Source organism: Bombus vancouverensis, chromosome 15, assembly GCF_051014615.1.
Source record: "Bombus vancouverensis nearcticus chromosome 15, iyBomVanc1_principal, whole genome shotgun sequence".
Lineage (NCBI taxonomy): Eukaryota > Metazoa > Arthropoda > Insecta > Hymenoptera > Apidae > Bombus > Bombus vancouverensis.
In genome coordinates this window covers 11,594,863-11,610,756 of record NC_134925.1, presented here as the reverse complement: position 1 = coordinate 11,610,756, position 15,894 = coordinate 11,594,863, and the positions used below count along the sequence as shown (strand labels likewise).

The 15,894-nt window shown below is 39.8% G+C and overlaps 1 protein-coding gene across 10 annotated transcripts in view; it reads right to left on the bottom strand.

Moving 5' to 3' along the window:
- Positions 1-15,894, bottom strand: part of LOC117160516 (glutathione S-transferase 1-1-like) — a 157,410-nt gene that overhangs the window by 5,095 nt on the left and 136,421 nt on the right. For 3 of the 10 annotated variants that reach the window (XM_076624910.1, XM_076624908.1, XM_076624909.1), the window contains 5 exons: positions 2,287-2,487; positions 1,829-1,887; positions 1,631-1,772; positions 1,390-1,557; positions 104-479 (listed from right to left, as the gene is read on the bottom strand). In XM_076624910.1, coding sequence (XP_076481025.1) covers positions 324-479; positions 1,390-1,557; positions 1,631-1,772; positions 1,829-1,887; positions 2,287-2,427 — 666 coding nt within the window. In that variant the 5' untranslated portion in view covers positions 2,428-2,487 and the 3' untranslated portion in view covers positions 104-323. Of the gene's footprint in view, positions 1-103; positions 480-1,389; positions 1,558-1,630; positions 1,773-1,828; positions 1,888-2,286; positions 2,800-3,523; positions 4,002-15,894 lie in introns of those variants that run through there. The other 7 variants (XM_076624903.1, XM_033341314.2, XM_076624907.1 and 4 more) reach the window with 7 other exon arrangements.

The following is a 15,894-nucleotide window of genomic DNA, read 5'->3' as shown; positions in this document are numbered from 1 at the left end:
TAATTGGTGTGGCGCAAACAAATTTGTTTATAGTTCTAATAGCTTATTATAAGTTACAAGAAGAAAGGGAGGATTGGAAAATAACCGTTGTATTTTATCGATATACTCGTTACTTAATTATATTTGTCTTTCGATTTAAGCTATAATAAATAATCGATGATTTTAATACCTTTTTTGGTGAAAATTATTCTTAACGAGACAAGGTTCTCGTTAAACGAAACGATGATTTACGAAACGATGGAATAGGTTTCATGTCTAATCTCGATCATCGGTATACGAGCATCGAGTTCACGGTTCTATCATTGTATTCTACAACCACGGAGTTAACTAGATTTTCCTAAATTCGCCTGATACAATTCGGTAAACATTTTTGTCCCAGGGGCGTGCACATCCTCGAAACCGAATTTATCCAGGAGTTGCTTGCAACGATTGTACCAGGCAGCCACATTGTCGTATCGACCAATATCGAAGTCGAAGCACTGTCAACAAAATATATTACACCCAGTTGATGATATTTCATCTTTCAACCTTTTTATAATATCGACCGTATACTGTTAGTACGGTTCCAGCTACGTTTACGATATAACGCGTTTCTACTTCCATTTCTATGAGCAGACGTTTAAAAGCGAGCGAGAATAACGTTCCGTAAAATGATAGTTACGATATTTTTTACAGACTAGTTAGACGGAGCAAGAAAATGAAAACGGACGGAATTTATTAACTGAAACAGAATCGCTACTCTGTCGAATGAAAACATTATTGGCACGTAATATCATTTAACGGAATTGAAAGTTACATTACACAAAGAAGCATACGTTTTCGTTGAATATTAAAATGTAAATAGTAAAACTATTCTTTTCAAGTTATTTATACATATTTCGTTATCTATAATTGCCGCTAAGTTATAAATTACAACGAGATTTGTAATTTAGCGTAATCTCGGAATAACCTACTTTCTGTTATAGCGGCTTAATGGGAATCAAGATAAAGTTCGATGTATTGTTAAACGATCAAAGCTCGTGTGACAGAGTGCATTATGTTTCTTTTTTTGCTGCTTTTTATCCTAACTTCAACGTCAATTAACGTGAAACGAACCGTTTGATGTCAAAGAGTCACTTTCAACCCTGCGAGTCTCTTTTGTCGAGACATTTTTTTTCTTTGCTTTACTTGTTACTTGTACATTTTCTACAACGTAGAAATTCGCTATTGCTCCAGAAAGCAATCGGTAAGGGGTCGTGGTTTTCTTTCGCCAGTTACTTAAATATCAAATTTCATTTTTGTTTTCATTTCCCCAGTATCGATATACACGCTATATATCTAATTCTATTTTTCATTACGTAAATCGATTATTCGATTACGTGATGCTTTTTCGGATGCCTACACACTTACCAACAAAATGCAAATAGTCGTATGGATGGCAAAATCAGCGATGGTAAGAGTATCACCGGCAACGAACTCTCTATTCTCCAGATACGTGTTCAACAATTCGCATGATTTTTCTACGGCTTGTACGTCTTCCTCGTTCAGGGAGTGTGCTCCATGTAACGCTACTGGATACTAATATTTCACGATGTAATATATATATGATACGAATAATTACGGCAATAAAAATATTAGAGAGTATACGTACGTAGCATTTAATCATGTTCTCGTGAAGCGAGCCGGCGTCAAAGTATAGCATTTGGTCCACCATGCCTCTCTTTTTCGGATCTTTTGGGTACAAAGAGTCATTTTTGGCGTACTTGCTCGCCAAATATCCCATAATTGGCCGACTGTAAGCACGACATTACGAACGAATTCACGCGGATGATAAATAATCGTTGCATACCTTTCGCACAGAATGAATCCGTTATCGTCTATCGTCGGTATCACGTGCTGAGGATTTAGCTAAAAAGCGTAATAATTGTGTAAATACACGGCGAATAAGAAAGCCATGCATTATTAAAACGAACGTCTTTGTTTCATCGATAAGATGGGAATGTAAATCCTATCGAAGTACATAACATTATATAGACGACTCTTCGATTAAATAAAATCAGCTTACTATTATTAGTATTTAGGTGTCAACCATGATTTAGTTACTCATATTATTAATACTACATACGTATTTCCTTTAATTTTATGGCAGAAACCGTAAGACATTTTCAATTTGTTCTATTTGTTCTAAATAGATGCAGCGCTATTATTTACGTTTTTGTTATAGTAAATCATCAATTTTTAATATATTTCGCGAGAAATCTTTCCCAAAAATATTCTACCGTTATATGATTACAAAATCAAACGGACCTTTAGGAAATCAGGCTTCATATGTTCTCCGTTCATGGGGGAAACCGTTTTCAGGTTCAAGTGGACTCCAATCGCTTTTGCCAGTAGTAGAACTGACCGACATGGCGGACTATACACAAGGCCGTATAAATCAATTGGCATCTTTTCGATCTTCCTTTACCTTTTTCGTGTCAACGTGGTTTTCTCTTCTTTCTTTTGCTTCTGAAATGTCATTGCGCGCAAACGAGATTTTTATACAGTAGATCCAACATAAAGAATCTTTCGAATCTTTACATTTTGCATCCACATGTACCTCGGCTCGCATACAAATTCACATGATTACCGTATCTCAGATCCTATGGATTGGAAGGGTATTGACCAGATCGTGCGGATTTTTATGGAAATCTTTCTCGAAGAGTACGGTCGCTCAGAGTATAACTCGATCATGTAAACGAGAGACTGGCAGGACAAATGGCGTTTTAAAACGATAGACGAACTGTTATTATTTCTTATTATTTTATCGTTACGAATTTACTGGAAATACGATGTGAAATTATTAATTATTATGTTTGCGTGCGTAATATATTAAATTACTAAATTTGTTTGGTGAAAGATTCGACAAAATATATCGTTATAGTTATTTGTAAGTTAAATATTCTTTAAATATTCTTTCTACACGTTTCTTCTGATAACTGATGTAAGATATCAGGTAGATGGAGATGTGCGAGAATCTGAAATGCGAATCGGGTTGAGTTTGTGAAAGCACGTGTCTCATGACTCGAGAATTTCGAGAATTTAGATTACATTTTCACACAACTTTTTGTACATTATCTTCGATTTATGAGGTATTTTCGAATCCTTCGTGTGATAAAATTAAGAAAGACAATACACAGAGTAAAATATTATACGTCAAGCATCGATCAAACGAAACGATATTTTATTTCAAAATAGCGTATTCAAAATAGCGCAAGGAAGATCACTCTGAAATAAGAGAAGCTCGACGTAAGGAATTTACTTTTTCCCTTCGTACTAATTCACATCGTACGATATTGCTAAACGCAACGTTAATCGGCATTAATCGCAAAGTGACAGAATACTTTCCTTTGTTCTTATTTCCTTTCATTTGGACGACACGTTTTTAACAATTTTCGAGTGACGAACCACCTTAGAACCTACACTGTTTCACATACGCGTACGCGTGCATATGTTAACGATTTCCTAATCGATCATTCGAGTAACTGACTGCGAAATAACGTACCGCAGGTTTCTCGCCGATTAACCGGAAATCTATACGCAGGAAATCCGTAGGTTTCGCGAATAGAACTCGAATACGTCCAACGAAGCAAAAGCAAACACATAACGTCGAACGGTACATCAAGTTACCATAGTGATGTCGTAACGCCAAACATAAGCGTCAAAGTGTAACGACGATATTGCTGGACGCGTTCGAAGGCTGCATCGGTAGCGATCGATATGAAAACAAGCCTCGGGTGGTCGCGATTGAAACTGAAAAGTAATCGCGTCGCTTCGTGATAGGTTGGCGGATGCGGAGGCGATTGTGAAAGCTGGTATGGGTGCTGGCACGGATATGGATACGAGCACCGGGTAGGTACGGATACAGGTGCAGGTACGACTATGGTTACTGGTGCACGTTGTCGACCAATGTTGACGGCCACGACAGGGAAAATCGTATTAATCCACGAACAACGTTTCGTTGCAGGCTGCAGGCGGTTACGATTGAAATCCAAAACAGCCACGATGTTTTACGATGAACGGGTTGCAGCGTAACAAATCGTAGGCAAATGTTTGCAGCGAATCGTTCTATCGTTTTATATATAGAGCTTTCGACTGGATATTATTTATAGCAACGATGCCCTTTTCAATGGCTTTAATTAGCAGGCGTAGACACACCATTTGTTTCAGTGGCGCGTGTTCGTCGAACGAATTTCGCGGACTTATGGATAGTTTTGCGACAGGACACGAACGAATATATAGGTTTCTGATCGTTTTTTGTAATTTGTAGTCGTCTAGTCTTTCGATACAGGGTATTCGCATCGGACGATTATTTTTATTTCCATTTGACGATTTAAAGGAAAAGCGATCGGTGCCTCTAAATAAATCGTCAAATATTCCACGTTTCCAAAATTTGTACGGTACACTGGCTGAAAACCGCCAGTAATAATCCATTGTCGTAGATAAATTTCCTTTTGGCCGTCGATAATCGTATTTCGCGGGAGAAGGAAAAGGCGAACGAAGAAGAAGGAAGAAGAATTAAGGCTTGATATCATCGTGGCTCCGTCGTGTTCGAGAAACTTCGCGATAGATAACTGTTAAAAGGATACTGGTTATCAAGCTGGAAGCACGCCGTACGCGGGATTGTCGCGGTGTTCCCGCGAACGTTCGCGCTCGTTCATCTCAATAAATTTTCCTTCATTATCGTCGTCACCTGGGAGGCCGGGGTGCGATCTCATTTTACCGGACAGTTACATGTGACTTGTTACTGCGATATAATTTTAATTGGCTGCGAAAATACATCGCGACTGCGCGTAAGAATAACCGCGCGCCATTGTAACGCTCCGCTAGGTTGTTCATAAATTCATACGGCTGAACGTGGACTGTTCTCGCGCGCCAATTATTTCTCCGTCGGAGCATCAGCAAAACGTGTCGTTTTAACGATGTCATGGACAACTAGAAACATCGATTATTCGGCGAACGAGCATGTAATTTGGTCGCGAATGAATGCGTCCGCGTGCGGCCGCGCCCTCGTTCAATTTATTCGCGTACAACCCCGGCGACGAGTTTTCGTTTAATCGCCATTTAAACGATTATCAACCGATGCCCAACCGTAAATAAAGACCACGTCCATTCACGTTAGCGAAACTCACGATATTTTCTACCAGTGGAAACAACGATCAATTTGCATCCATTATGTTAATTGATAATCAATTTTTCGGTTTCTTTTTAACAGATCGAACTTAATTGAGCTGTAAATTAGAACGAGCAGCGGATTTTACATGTACTACGATGAATTTTCATAGAATTCGTACGAGGACGAATATTTTCGAATTTTTAAGTACACAGTCGTTCTAACCCTTAAAAATCGAACATTTCCACCACGGAGGCATCATATTCCTATTATAAGGATAAGAATTTCTAACGCGAGGATACGCGAAGAATTTCGTTTACACTCTGATTCATTTATCATAATTATAATTCGGAACGATATCTTGTATCCTATTATACCAGATCCCATTATGTTATTCGTTGGTAAGAAATTCCAATATTTACCGCTATTAATTTTCAATTCGATAATCAAAATTCACGACCTTTATTTTGCTTTACAGTTATCGAATTTTAAAATGCTACGTGCACGGTTTGATTATTCGTTGTGTTCAGTGTTCAATGTACAATGCACGAACGAAATTTATAAATGGCAGATGCGAGAAAGCATCGTTGCGAAAATATGCGAATATATGTTGACAGGTATCAAATATATAGATGATTACAATAACTTTAGTAAGTTAACCGGTTATACGATCGAACGTACCAAGCTCGATCGTTTTCAGTTCATTTCTCGTTACCAATCTACTCGTCTCGTTATTTCGTTGCTATTTGAAAACTATTCGCGTTCGTTTATTACAGTCAACCGATCGCTAATCGTAGCCATTGGCTTAATACGTTGTTCCATCCAGCAATTCTTTATTCCGTGTCGTATATTTTTTACATCTTCCGCAAGCAAAACGTGCAAATAGAGTATAACAGAAATATCAAGCATCTGATTTATAAAAATTATCGACGAACGTAACACGTATTTTTATGCAAAATATTATTTTTCTTGAATTAGATAAAATGATTTTTAAGTTTGGCGATTAATCCTGTACCAAGGAATTAAAAGTTCACGTTGAAAACAGGGGTTTAATCGGCCGAGTTTAATCGTAGCAACATTGATTTTTGTGCGTTGCGAGTTAGTGAAATGGCTATTTAGCCGAAATTAGCTCGATAAATTTCACTACCGCTACTGTATGTAGAGCTACCAAACCATTTACACTCTACATATGCGTTGAGAGATAATCTTTAATATTCTCGAATAATTCCAAACTGACGTTGTTTCTGAAATTCCTCACCTTTTAATCCAATCTTTTAAATATTTTGCCATCTCTATCTTTAAACGGTATCGTTCTCGATCGAACAATAAAAATATCGACGTATCTCGCAGCAAACAACTTCCGCAATTTATGCTATTTCATCCACAGAAAAATGTCTCCGTTTCTCTGGAACAGCGCGAAACAAATATCAAGCGACTTATTTTTGCTCCGCGTTCAATCATCGCATAATTTATGTCCTATTTAATTGTCAAAGTTTAACCAATTTCTGAAAACTCGAAGACGTTCCGAATGCTTTCATCGCAATGGTCGTCGTAACTATTCGTACGTGTATGCTTTTATGAAATTCACGCGAAAGAAATTCCATCTGTCCCCTGGCTGATCCTCGTCGACCACCTGAGCGAGTCCGTCCTTAGAGCACGACACATCGAATCAGCTGTAATATACATCAATCGTTCGACCGTGTAAATTATTTACGCGTTGCTATTCATATGGTTGACAAATGCTACGGGGTTCGATCCGTTGGAGGTGTAACGAAGCGGAAGTGGGACGAACGATAATGCCGTGAGCACGGCGCGGATCTGATACCTACCGCTGGTACGATTAATCCTTTAATTACTGTACTTGACCACGGATCGACGTGATCCTACCGATTATCAAGATCGTCGCGAGCATATCACCGTTAATCTTAAAATCGAATTCCACGCGTTTGTTTTGGAGGTTGTACTCGCGAGATAACAGAAAGACAAAGACAGCATGCACCCTTTTATAATTTCGGGGTGCACGACTCGCGCGATTCCTCCGGTTCCGCGCGACCTTTCCGCGTGTCTCGTTAAATCTCACGAAACGGTACTGATAACCGCTATCGCGTCTGGCCGACCGTCGATAACGTCGCGAAATGAGTTTGCATCTGGCTCGCTGACCTGGTCGAGTCTCGTGCTTACGCTGACCGAGTTATCGCAGCTAGCGCCGGGCGTGTCTGCGCTGTAACTATCGATTAAGCGAGCGGATCCACTCGAATGGAAAATGGAATAGCCGCGATCGTTCTCGGCTCATCGACGCCGTCATGGAAATGCGGCATCTAGCCGAGATAGCCTAGCCCTTTCGTTTCAGTCCTCGTTCCCACTCTGACGCTCGCCCTGCGATTACCCGAGTCGAGCCGACCCGATCCGTCTCCCTCTTTTCTAGCTTCGTTAATTTCCCATTCTCTGTATTTCTCGCTGCGCGTCTCTCCCACGTTTGTTCGTTGCTTCTCTCGCTCGGGATACGGACAATCGATGGTTAGTAACGTTGGAACGTTGCGTTTGTGCCGTAGGTCGCGAAATTCGCCATCGCCTGGACCATTGTCAATAGTCGATTGTCCGCGGCTCAGGCGACTGCTTTCTTTCCCCAACGAACCCAATATTTGCAGATTTATTTTTTCACCAACGACTTGTCCGTATGCAAGGGTATTAGCGTTACTTCGTAACGTTACCGAAGCCTGAGTAGATACCATTGGTAGTTGGATTTCACTGAGAATCCTGTATAGTCCCCGTGAATATTTCATTTGTAGAAATAGCTTTGTTCGGTAGGTTATGAATAATTCGACGACTTCGATGGAAAGCCTGGTTTAATTTTTATGACGCTTGGAACTGCATACCATCGAAGATCGTTTAGTCGCCGTTGTTGAAACGACACGCTTCAGAGCCTGCTAATATACATTTCTCCGAATGATTGACAGACTAAATGGAGTTAAATCAGACGATGCGCGGTACAAATTCAGCCGCGTCTTTCATTCGACGTGTCTCCAGTAGCACGACGCACGAGCACCATTATTATTACATACATGTATGTATGTACGTGTATGTACACACCATTAAGAAAGGTAAAGTACTTTTCAGGAAATTGTGAACGGCGAACTGCCTACGAACTGAAATATGGCTTGCCGATAATCGAACCGTTCAGAAGCCACAGAAAAAAGCGATGATGTTGCGCATGCTAGTTTTTCAATTTATTGCTTTGGTATTTTGAAAAAAAAAAATTATTTCCGCGTTCTTTACTACGACGTGCAAGTGAATTCACAAAGTGGGATTAAAGTTAGATAAATATTTAACGATGATCGTTAACGTACTTCGTACGAGTATCAATTTAATTGTACGGTGCATTCTGAACAACAAACGCGTTGCTTCACACATTGGCAACGGAATGTTTATATCGCGTTATATTCGCTCGAACAAACATAGATATTGCTGCCTGAGTCGTGAATTATTGCAGCGATTAAATAGCTTTAATGGTAGAAACTTGTCTAATTATTGACACGATCATCGTCAAACCGTTTGTACGTGCACGAAGATGTCAGATGCCAGTAAATATTACAACGCATATCGCTAGCAATTACCGAACCGTTTAATTTTACCTTCATTTGGGTTACATGTAAATGGCACAATGCTAAAACAAACGGAAACAAAAGCCTGTTGGACTTTTTAATATCAATTAAAGGATATTAAAGCGAGACCGTGTCATTTAATTCCACGTTATATTTATCAACAAGAACCGAAATGCATTTTCTACGACGAAACCAGCGGTTACGCGCGATATTTTTTCATCTAATTAGTGGCACAGCTTCGCCAACAATTCTTGCTTTTCCGCTTAAGCGGGGGTAAACGTTTCGGCGAAATTAATCCATCGCTACATTCAAACACCATCCATATTCTAGACCGTGGGTTAATTAACATCTAAATTTCCATCGTTGCCCGCCTTAATTGATCCACTTTATTACACATCGCAGGAGGGGGAGGGGCTGGTTTATACGTGGTGGTCGCCCGCCGTTCACGAAAACACACGCCGATCGCTTTCATCGATATCCCGTTAAGGCCAGATGTATTTTACGAGCACGGCCTCCAGCCAAAAGTGATAAATTTTAAACCAGCCGGCCACCGATTATACAACCATGTTAGTTCCTCTTTTCTCTGTCTCTTTCCACGCATTTCCATCGGTCGAAACTTAATCCGAATCAGCTGCTTTTCCTCGTGGCGTGCCAAAATTCCTTCAGAGTCTCTCGATCCTTAATAAGATTTGCACGCTGCTCTGGCTCCGTTGATCGATAAGTTTCGGAACAGAAATCTGTGTCTCGATGTTCGCGATATTGGTAGAGGTTTCCGGGTTAATGAAATCAAAATCGATGAGATAAAAGTGGCGCAACATTTCGGTGTTCGCATGTACGCTGTTCGAAAGGGAAGCGGTAGGAGGTAAAGGATCAAAGGCTTTCGTTGACTAACAGCGACCATCAGCACGGCTATGCCGAGTCCAGGACGTCGACAATGACGTCAACTAGGAAGATGTATAGGAACGAAAGCAGCCAGTGGAAGATAGCTCCGTTCTCTTTCTATACATCTCCAATCTGTTCTCTTCGTTGTCAGTGGAGAAGTAGCAAAGATATTACGAGTTTCAACGAGTTCCACAGAGTTACGAACTGTCTTGCAGGTAACGCGTTAGTTTCCGTCTGCTTTCTTGAGCTCCGCTGTCGAGGGAATTGGCTGTTACGAGATACGCTTGTTATTCCATATCCGGTGTGACGGGCCTGCTGGAATTTTAAGCCTCCGCTTCATCAAACCCGCATCACGACATATGTAAACTAGGTAGCTGGAAGAAATGCAAAGCAGTTGCGAATCAAATCCTCGAATTGCGTGGATAATTAACAGAGTAACATGCAAAATCCTATAGCTACGACATCCTATACGTTTCGATTAAAACGGAAGCGGTACTCTGTCTGAATATTTCGTTAGATCATCGCCATCGACTTTATATAATTGATTTAACGACATTCTGTATCTATTTCTTGATTCGAGCGCTTAAATTCAGGAATCGTATAACACATTTTCGTCAAAATCGAGTTAGCGGTAGAGTATGCTTTTATAGTCGTTCGTTAAGCGCATTCAGTTTGTCAAATATAACGTGACTTAAAAACTTTTCCCAACCTTTTTCGCGAAACTTACAATTACAAACGTGCTTTAGGCCCTTATTCGAGGTTAACGTTCCATTTTGGTTAACTCGTATACCTCGATCCTCGACAGATCAAACAGTCGTTACTCTTTTTACGAAACGAATAGATATCATTACCGCGAGAGAATAGTCGCTGACTATTGATCAACGTACAATTCGTCGATCGACTGGTTTCCCGTTTTTTCCTCCTTTTCATACAAACATAAAATTCTTGGTTTTTCTTTGTTTCCTTCGACGCTCGGTTGCGAGATTACACACGGCTTCAACGGGAAAACGGTTCGCGACTGAAAAGGCCGCGCGACCACGTTTTCCGTGTCGTTAATTAGAAAGAAAAAAACTTACGGATTCGCTCGTTACCATCCGCGACCGCGCAACGATTCGCGTATAAAAGCGACTGCTGGAATTTCATAAGCCTTTGAAAGTTCACTTGGCGCGCTACTTTGATCCACGACCGCGGCCGAAAAGTCTTTGAACCGGCTATGTCATGCAAGAGTATTGCCGACGCGAGTTTCGAAGTTCGCCGATTACGAACAGCTTTCATGCGCTGAACATCTAATATAAATTTGTAGATAAGGAAAATAGCGACGAACAACGCAATTACGCGTAACTGACGACTACACTGCAGATTCTTATTACGTATCTTCAGTTTCGTATTTTTATAGAGAGAATTAAAGAGATACGAGAGAAGCGTAAGAGATCTTACACTCGAGAGATCTTTTGCTATAAATTTGCTGCAAGAATTATTTACACGAGTACTCCACTTTCGATATTTTACATAGTTTCGCACGTTACTTAACGTTTTCTACGTTATATCGCGTACCGTGTGGTTACACATATTAATCGAAATGAGTTTCTTCGAATATAAAGAAAGTGAAATTGATTCGAACCTTACGATCGTACGGTTCAACTTATTCGTCGATTAAACGTGCAAATTGTACAGGTAAATTGAAATTATTGAAGGGAAAGAATGTAAACGAAGAGTTTGAACAACTTTTCTTACGGCAAGGTAGAAACGATAAACTTTTAAACGACCATTCTTGATTAATATCTAGACATTGAGGTAAAGTTAGTGAACTAATGTCGGGATGCTTCTTAATTAAATAACAGGGAAGACGTAATGCTTTGTATTTCAGCGGGAGCTATGAGAAGAAGTAGCCTCGTGGATTTTTATTATTTTTAAATTACCATAAACTTAAGTTTAGGTACGTACGGAGAATAGGTACGTTTTGGCATTTTCTTCCGCTGTCATTCAAATTGTATCACTGATGGTTTGATTATATTCGGTAGAATATAAAACGGTAGAATATATAATATGCGATGGCCAAGCAATTGTACGCACGCGTGTATTTATTTATTTCAGCCTGATAACCTAGAAACTAGACTTGGCTTTGCGATGAAGGCTAAACGATTAAACTATTTTATACGCCAGAACTTTCTTAGTATATTAAATGAAAATACGCGAGTAAGCGGTGCGTTTTTAAAACGCTTCTTAGTTTGTATAAGAAACGATTATGTTTTGGAGCGATCTACTACTTTGGAAAAATATAACGATACATCTATTTCAAAGTCTTTGCAACCGCTTCATCTCCCATTTCCCCTCTAGACATTTGCTGTCCATAAATCTTTGCCACTCCGTTCTCGCGATATATATCGAAAAAATTTCCATCGACTCAATTTTCCAAATGGTTCGATACAATCGTCGAGTTCCTGTAAAAAGAAGCATTCTTCTGAAAAAATGACGATAAAAAAGGTTTTAATTATTCAAATTCGTTATTCGAATTTGATTTTAATCGAATTAAGCCTCGCAACTTTCGATCGCAGTTTTGAACGAAGAATAAACTGTTTTAATTTCATTGCCGTTCCTTTCAAGTACATATCCTTCTTTTTAATTTACGATTGATCCTCCGCAACTATTGATTGCTCTTGAGATATATGTGATAAGAGGAAAGCAAGGAATAATATATTATATTGTCAACGGCAGTTTTAGAGGTAGTGCAAACTAACGATGTCATTTCATTAGTTTGAGATAAAAAGAACTTACGACGGACAATAACAAAGCGTTCGGGATTAATCTTCCTTTCTTCGAAAGAAAGGCTAGGTAAGCTTTAAAATCAACCCGATGAGTGTTGTTCTATTTGAGTCTAACGGCGTGTTACGGTTTTGTATTATTATATTACGGTATTATAAGGTATTGTTTATATCACGACGGACTAAAGGATTAAAGGGATTAAAGGGATTAAAGGGAATCCATATACATAGGATAAACTACGAATAATAAAAATCACCGTCTCTTACGATAAATCAATTGTTGACATTCGTTAAAAACAGCACAAGGAAATAAGACGGAACAATGCACCAGTTTTCAGTTGGATCGTTGCTCTTTTTACCTTTCTTTTCCTCTTACGAAACAAACTGATCGTCGCTTTCCAACACGTTTTATATACGTATTCCGGGCCAACATCGCTCCATAAATTCATCCATTTCAACAAGAGCGAGCCGAACACAGATTCGACACTAAGCATACGATACGATCATTGCGTGTTTGTCGCGTAATGGCGATTCATTAGGAGTTATCTCGTAATACAACAATAAGCAGTAATCATCTTAGTTGCTCCTCCGATTATCCCTATCTGCGTCGTCTATAGCATAGTTATTAGCATTCGCTGATCGCTAGTTATATCAAGCGGTTACGGCTCAATGCTAGGCGCTCTTAAACGCCGCGAGGGAAGCTCGCTGGTTCGACAAACTATCGGTCCTAGCCGCGGCACGTCTGTTCGTTCGTTCGTTCGTTTGTTCGTACGAATGCGACTGCTGTGAATCGGTATTAATTCCAGCCAATGGTCTACTCTCCACCGACGCTAGCAATTATGTCGGATGTCGAGGCGCAATGCGGAGAAACGGTACTACAAAACGCCCAGCAAATACGTGCCGATGCGTCTATGGATCGAGTATTTGCACGCGCGTTTTGTGCGTGTATTCGCAATTTCCACTGACGAGGAATCGGCTAACCTGGGAAGATTATACGTGAGCGGTGTGTCAAGTTCTAACAGGGAACTGGACAATTGCTCCGAGAGGGACGACGTTCCTAGCACGTCCTCGGAATTTTCAGTCCCGCCCTATCGGCTCCGATGTCGAACACGCAGGGCTACACATCACTCTCGGCACCTAACCACCGCCAGTATTCGCCTGGCGTAATAATAATCGCATAAATAACGAGACCTTCGATAGAGCAGCCGATTTAGCGAACGATCGGCAACCGTCTGCGGAATAAATAAAGATTTTGGCATATTAACCCTCTCCAATGGCGGACCATTTTCATGTTTTCCTCTACGAAATCACGGACGAAATTTTTATCTTGCACAGGTTTGTTATCGGCGGATTTTTAATGGCATACAGGAGCAAAGATCGAAATAAGTCAAGAGAAAGGAAATATTCTTACGCTTATTAAGTTACGATCTACAAACAGTCGAATGCGATTTCGACGTTGCCCGCGGCTGGAATAATTTCGACGGAGGAGCACGTTGATCGCGGAACTGAACTCGCCTGGTCGTTCCGTGTTATTGAAATTTTCTTTTTCTAAAAACGTTGAGTGCTAATGATTCCAACGCGGCGTTATCAGCCTCCCAGAGCAACCAAGCGTGCTTGTAACTGTCACGGTGATTTGGCAGGAATACCTTGAAAAAGGTGTTTGCGTCTACTGATGAATATGGTGGATGAGTTTATTACTTAAGGGAAATTGCGCGTTTCGCTTTTGTCTCCTTAATCTGTTGTTTCATAAAAGAGCAACAAAGCAGTACAAATGAAGGATAATCGAGCGAATTTATCGTGTCATACCTAATTTTTAAATTCTAACTTATTCCTTGGGATAAGCAAAGTATCGCTACAGACTTTTATCTCTGTGCAATTTGTAGGGGATTTCGCAGAAGTTTCCGGTATAGTCAAGAACAAGCACATATATCAAGATATATAGTAGAAGTAAGCACGAGATGTTAATCCTATCGAACAGTCACGTCACGGGATGAACTCGATAAACGAGTTACATAATCGACGATTTTACATAATCTCATGTAAATTGATATTACTATTGGAAAGTGTTTAACACTAGTAATTACCTTGTTTTATAATCATACAAATAATATTACTACGATGGTATTGTTAATCGCGAGAGCATTACCAAATAAGAGGAAGCAGTTTTCAGAGGCTGAACGAAACAAGATAGACCTATCGAGTAGCTTAAAATCAGGAAAATAAATTATTCGATAAAGAAATTTAGAACGGTATAATCTTCTATTTATGTCTAAGAATTTAAGACCAAAATAACAAACAAACCACCGACTACGTACATCTTTAAATATCGCTAAATGAATGGTTTATTTTTAAACGTAGAATAATCCAAGAAATTGATTTATACGAGAAAAATTATACGTATCTATATTCTAATTTAAACAGGAATATACTTGTAATCTCATCTATACATTCTCAAAACTAGCGTAGCCTCTGCTTACTCTGCTTCTTAACGATGTTGGTGTATTTTCGTGGGCAACTGTGCCGGATAACGAGTGACGAACACGTGCACTCAGGTTCAGAAGCTGTTACGTCGATCGTCCGGGGAATTACCGGCGTCAAGATATACGGTATCGTCGTTAATTTATCTATATCACTGCGAGATCGATTCTTCCTTCCTCTTCGCAAGGTATATGGTATATGCACATGTCGACCAAGTGCGCCAGCCACGTGTAAATCATACGAGCAAATCTGTCGCTGGGGACCGGCGACCGATTTTGACCAGCTTAAATACTGGCGCCTCGATCTAGGAGAATGCTTAAATTTTATAATCCATCTCCTTTTCCTGGTTGTGCGCCATTGGCTAAGATTTCTAGCGTTTTCAACATACGTTACACGAAGCTACGGTAAAGCACGTTCAACACAATCGTTCTACGATTACTCGACTAATTTTTGAAAGTCGAAGAAGGAAACTCAAGGTTTTAGATCCTCTTAATCATATTGCTGGAACTCTTGTTTGCGATTCTCGTTATTCCTGTACAATGAGATTTTAAAGAGCGGCAGTGAAAAGAGCATTTGATCGATTTGAAACGAATTTCTGAGGGTCAATGACAAAGGCATTGATCGTTATCCGAATAAGATTCAACGTGATTCGTTCTTATCGTTCACCGTTCTCATTAGAATCGGATGACAGCAGAGCGATCTCTGAAATAATACCTGCGTGATTAGTTGCCACAATTTGGTCTTAGGGTGGTATTTCTGTCTAGAAAAGTCGATCCTTATCGCGCAAATGTAGAAGATGTAAGAAACATCCTTTGAAATTAATTGCTAAAGTCATTGATAAAGTTACGAAGATTGTCAATGGACGAGGTATGCAAGAGTATCAGAGTTCAACGGTAAATTAGTATATAATTATACGAGGTATAAATAAGTATATAAGTATTAGGTATATTATATGCATGGTTACGTTTGCCGATAAACACAACGCCGGTTTACAAAGCCGAGTAACTTTGAATTATCGTGGCACGTAACGTGGAAAAAA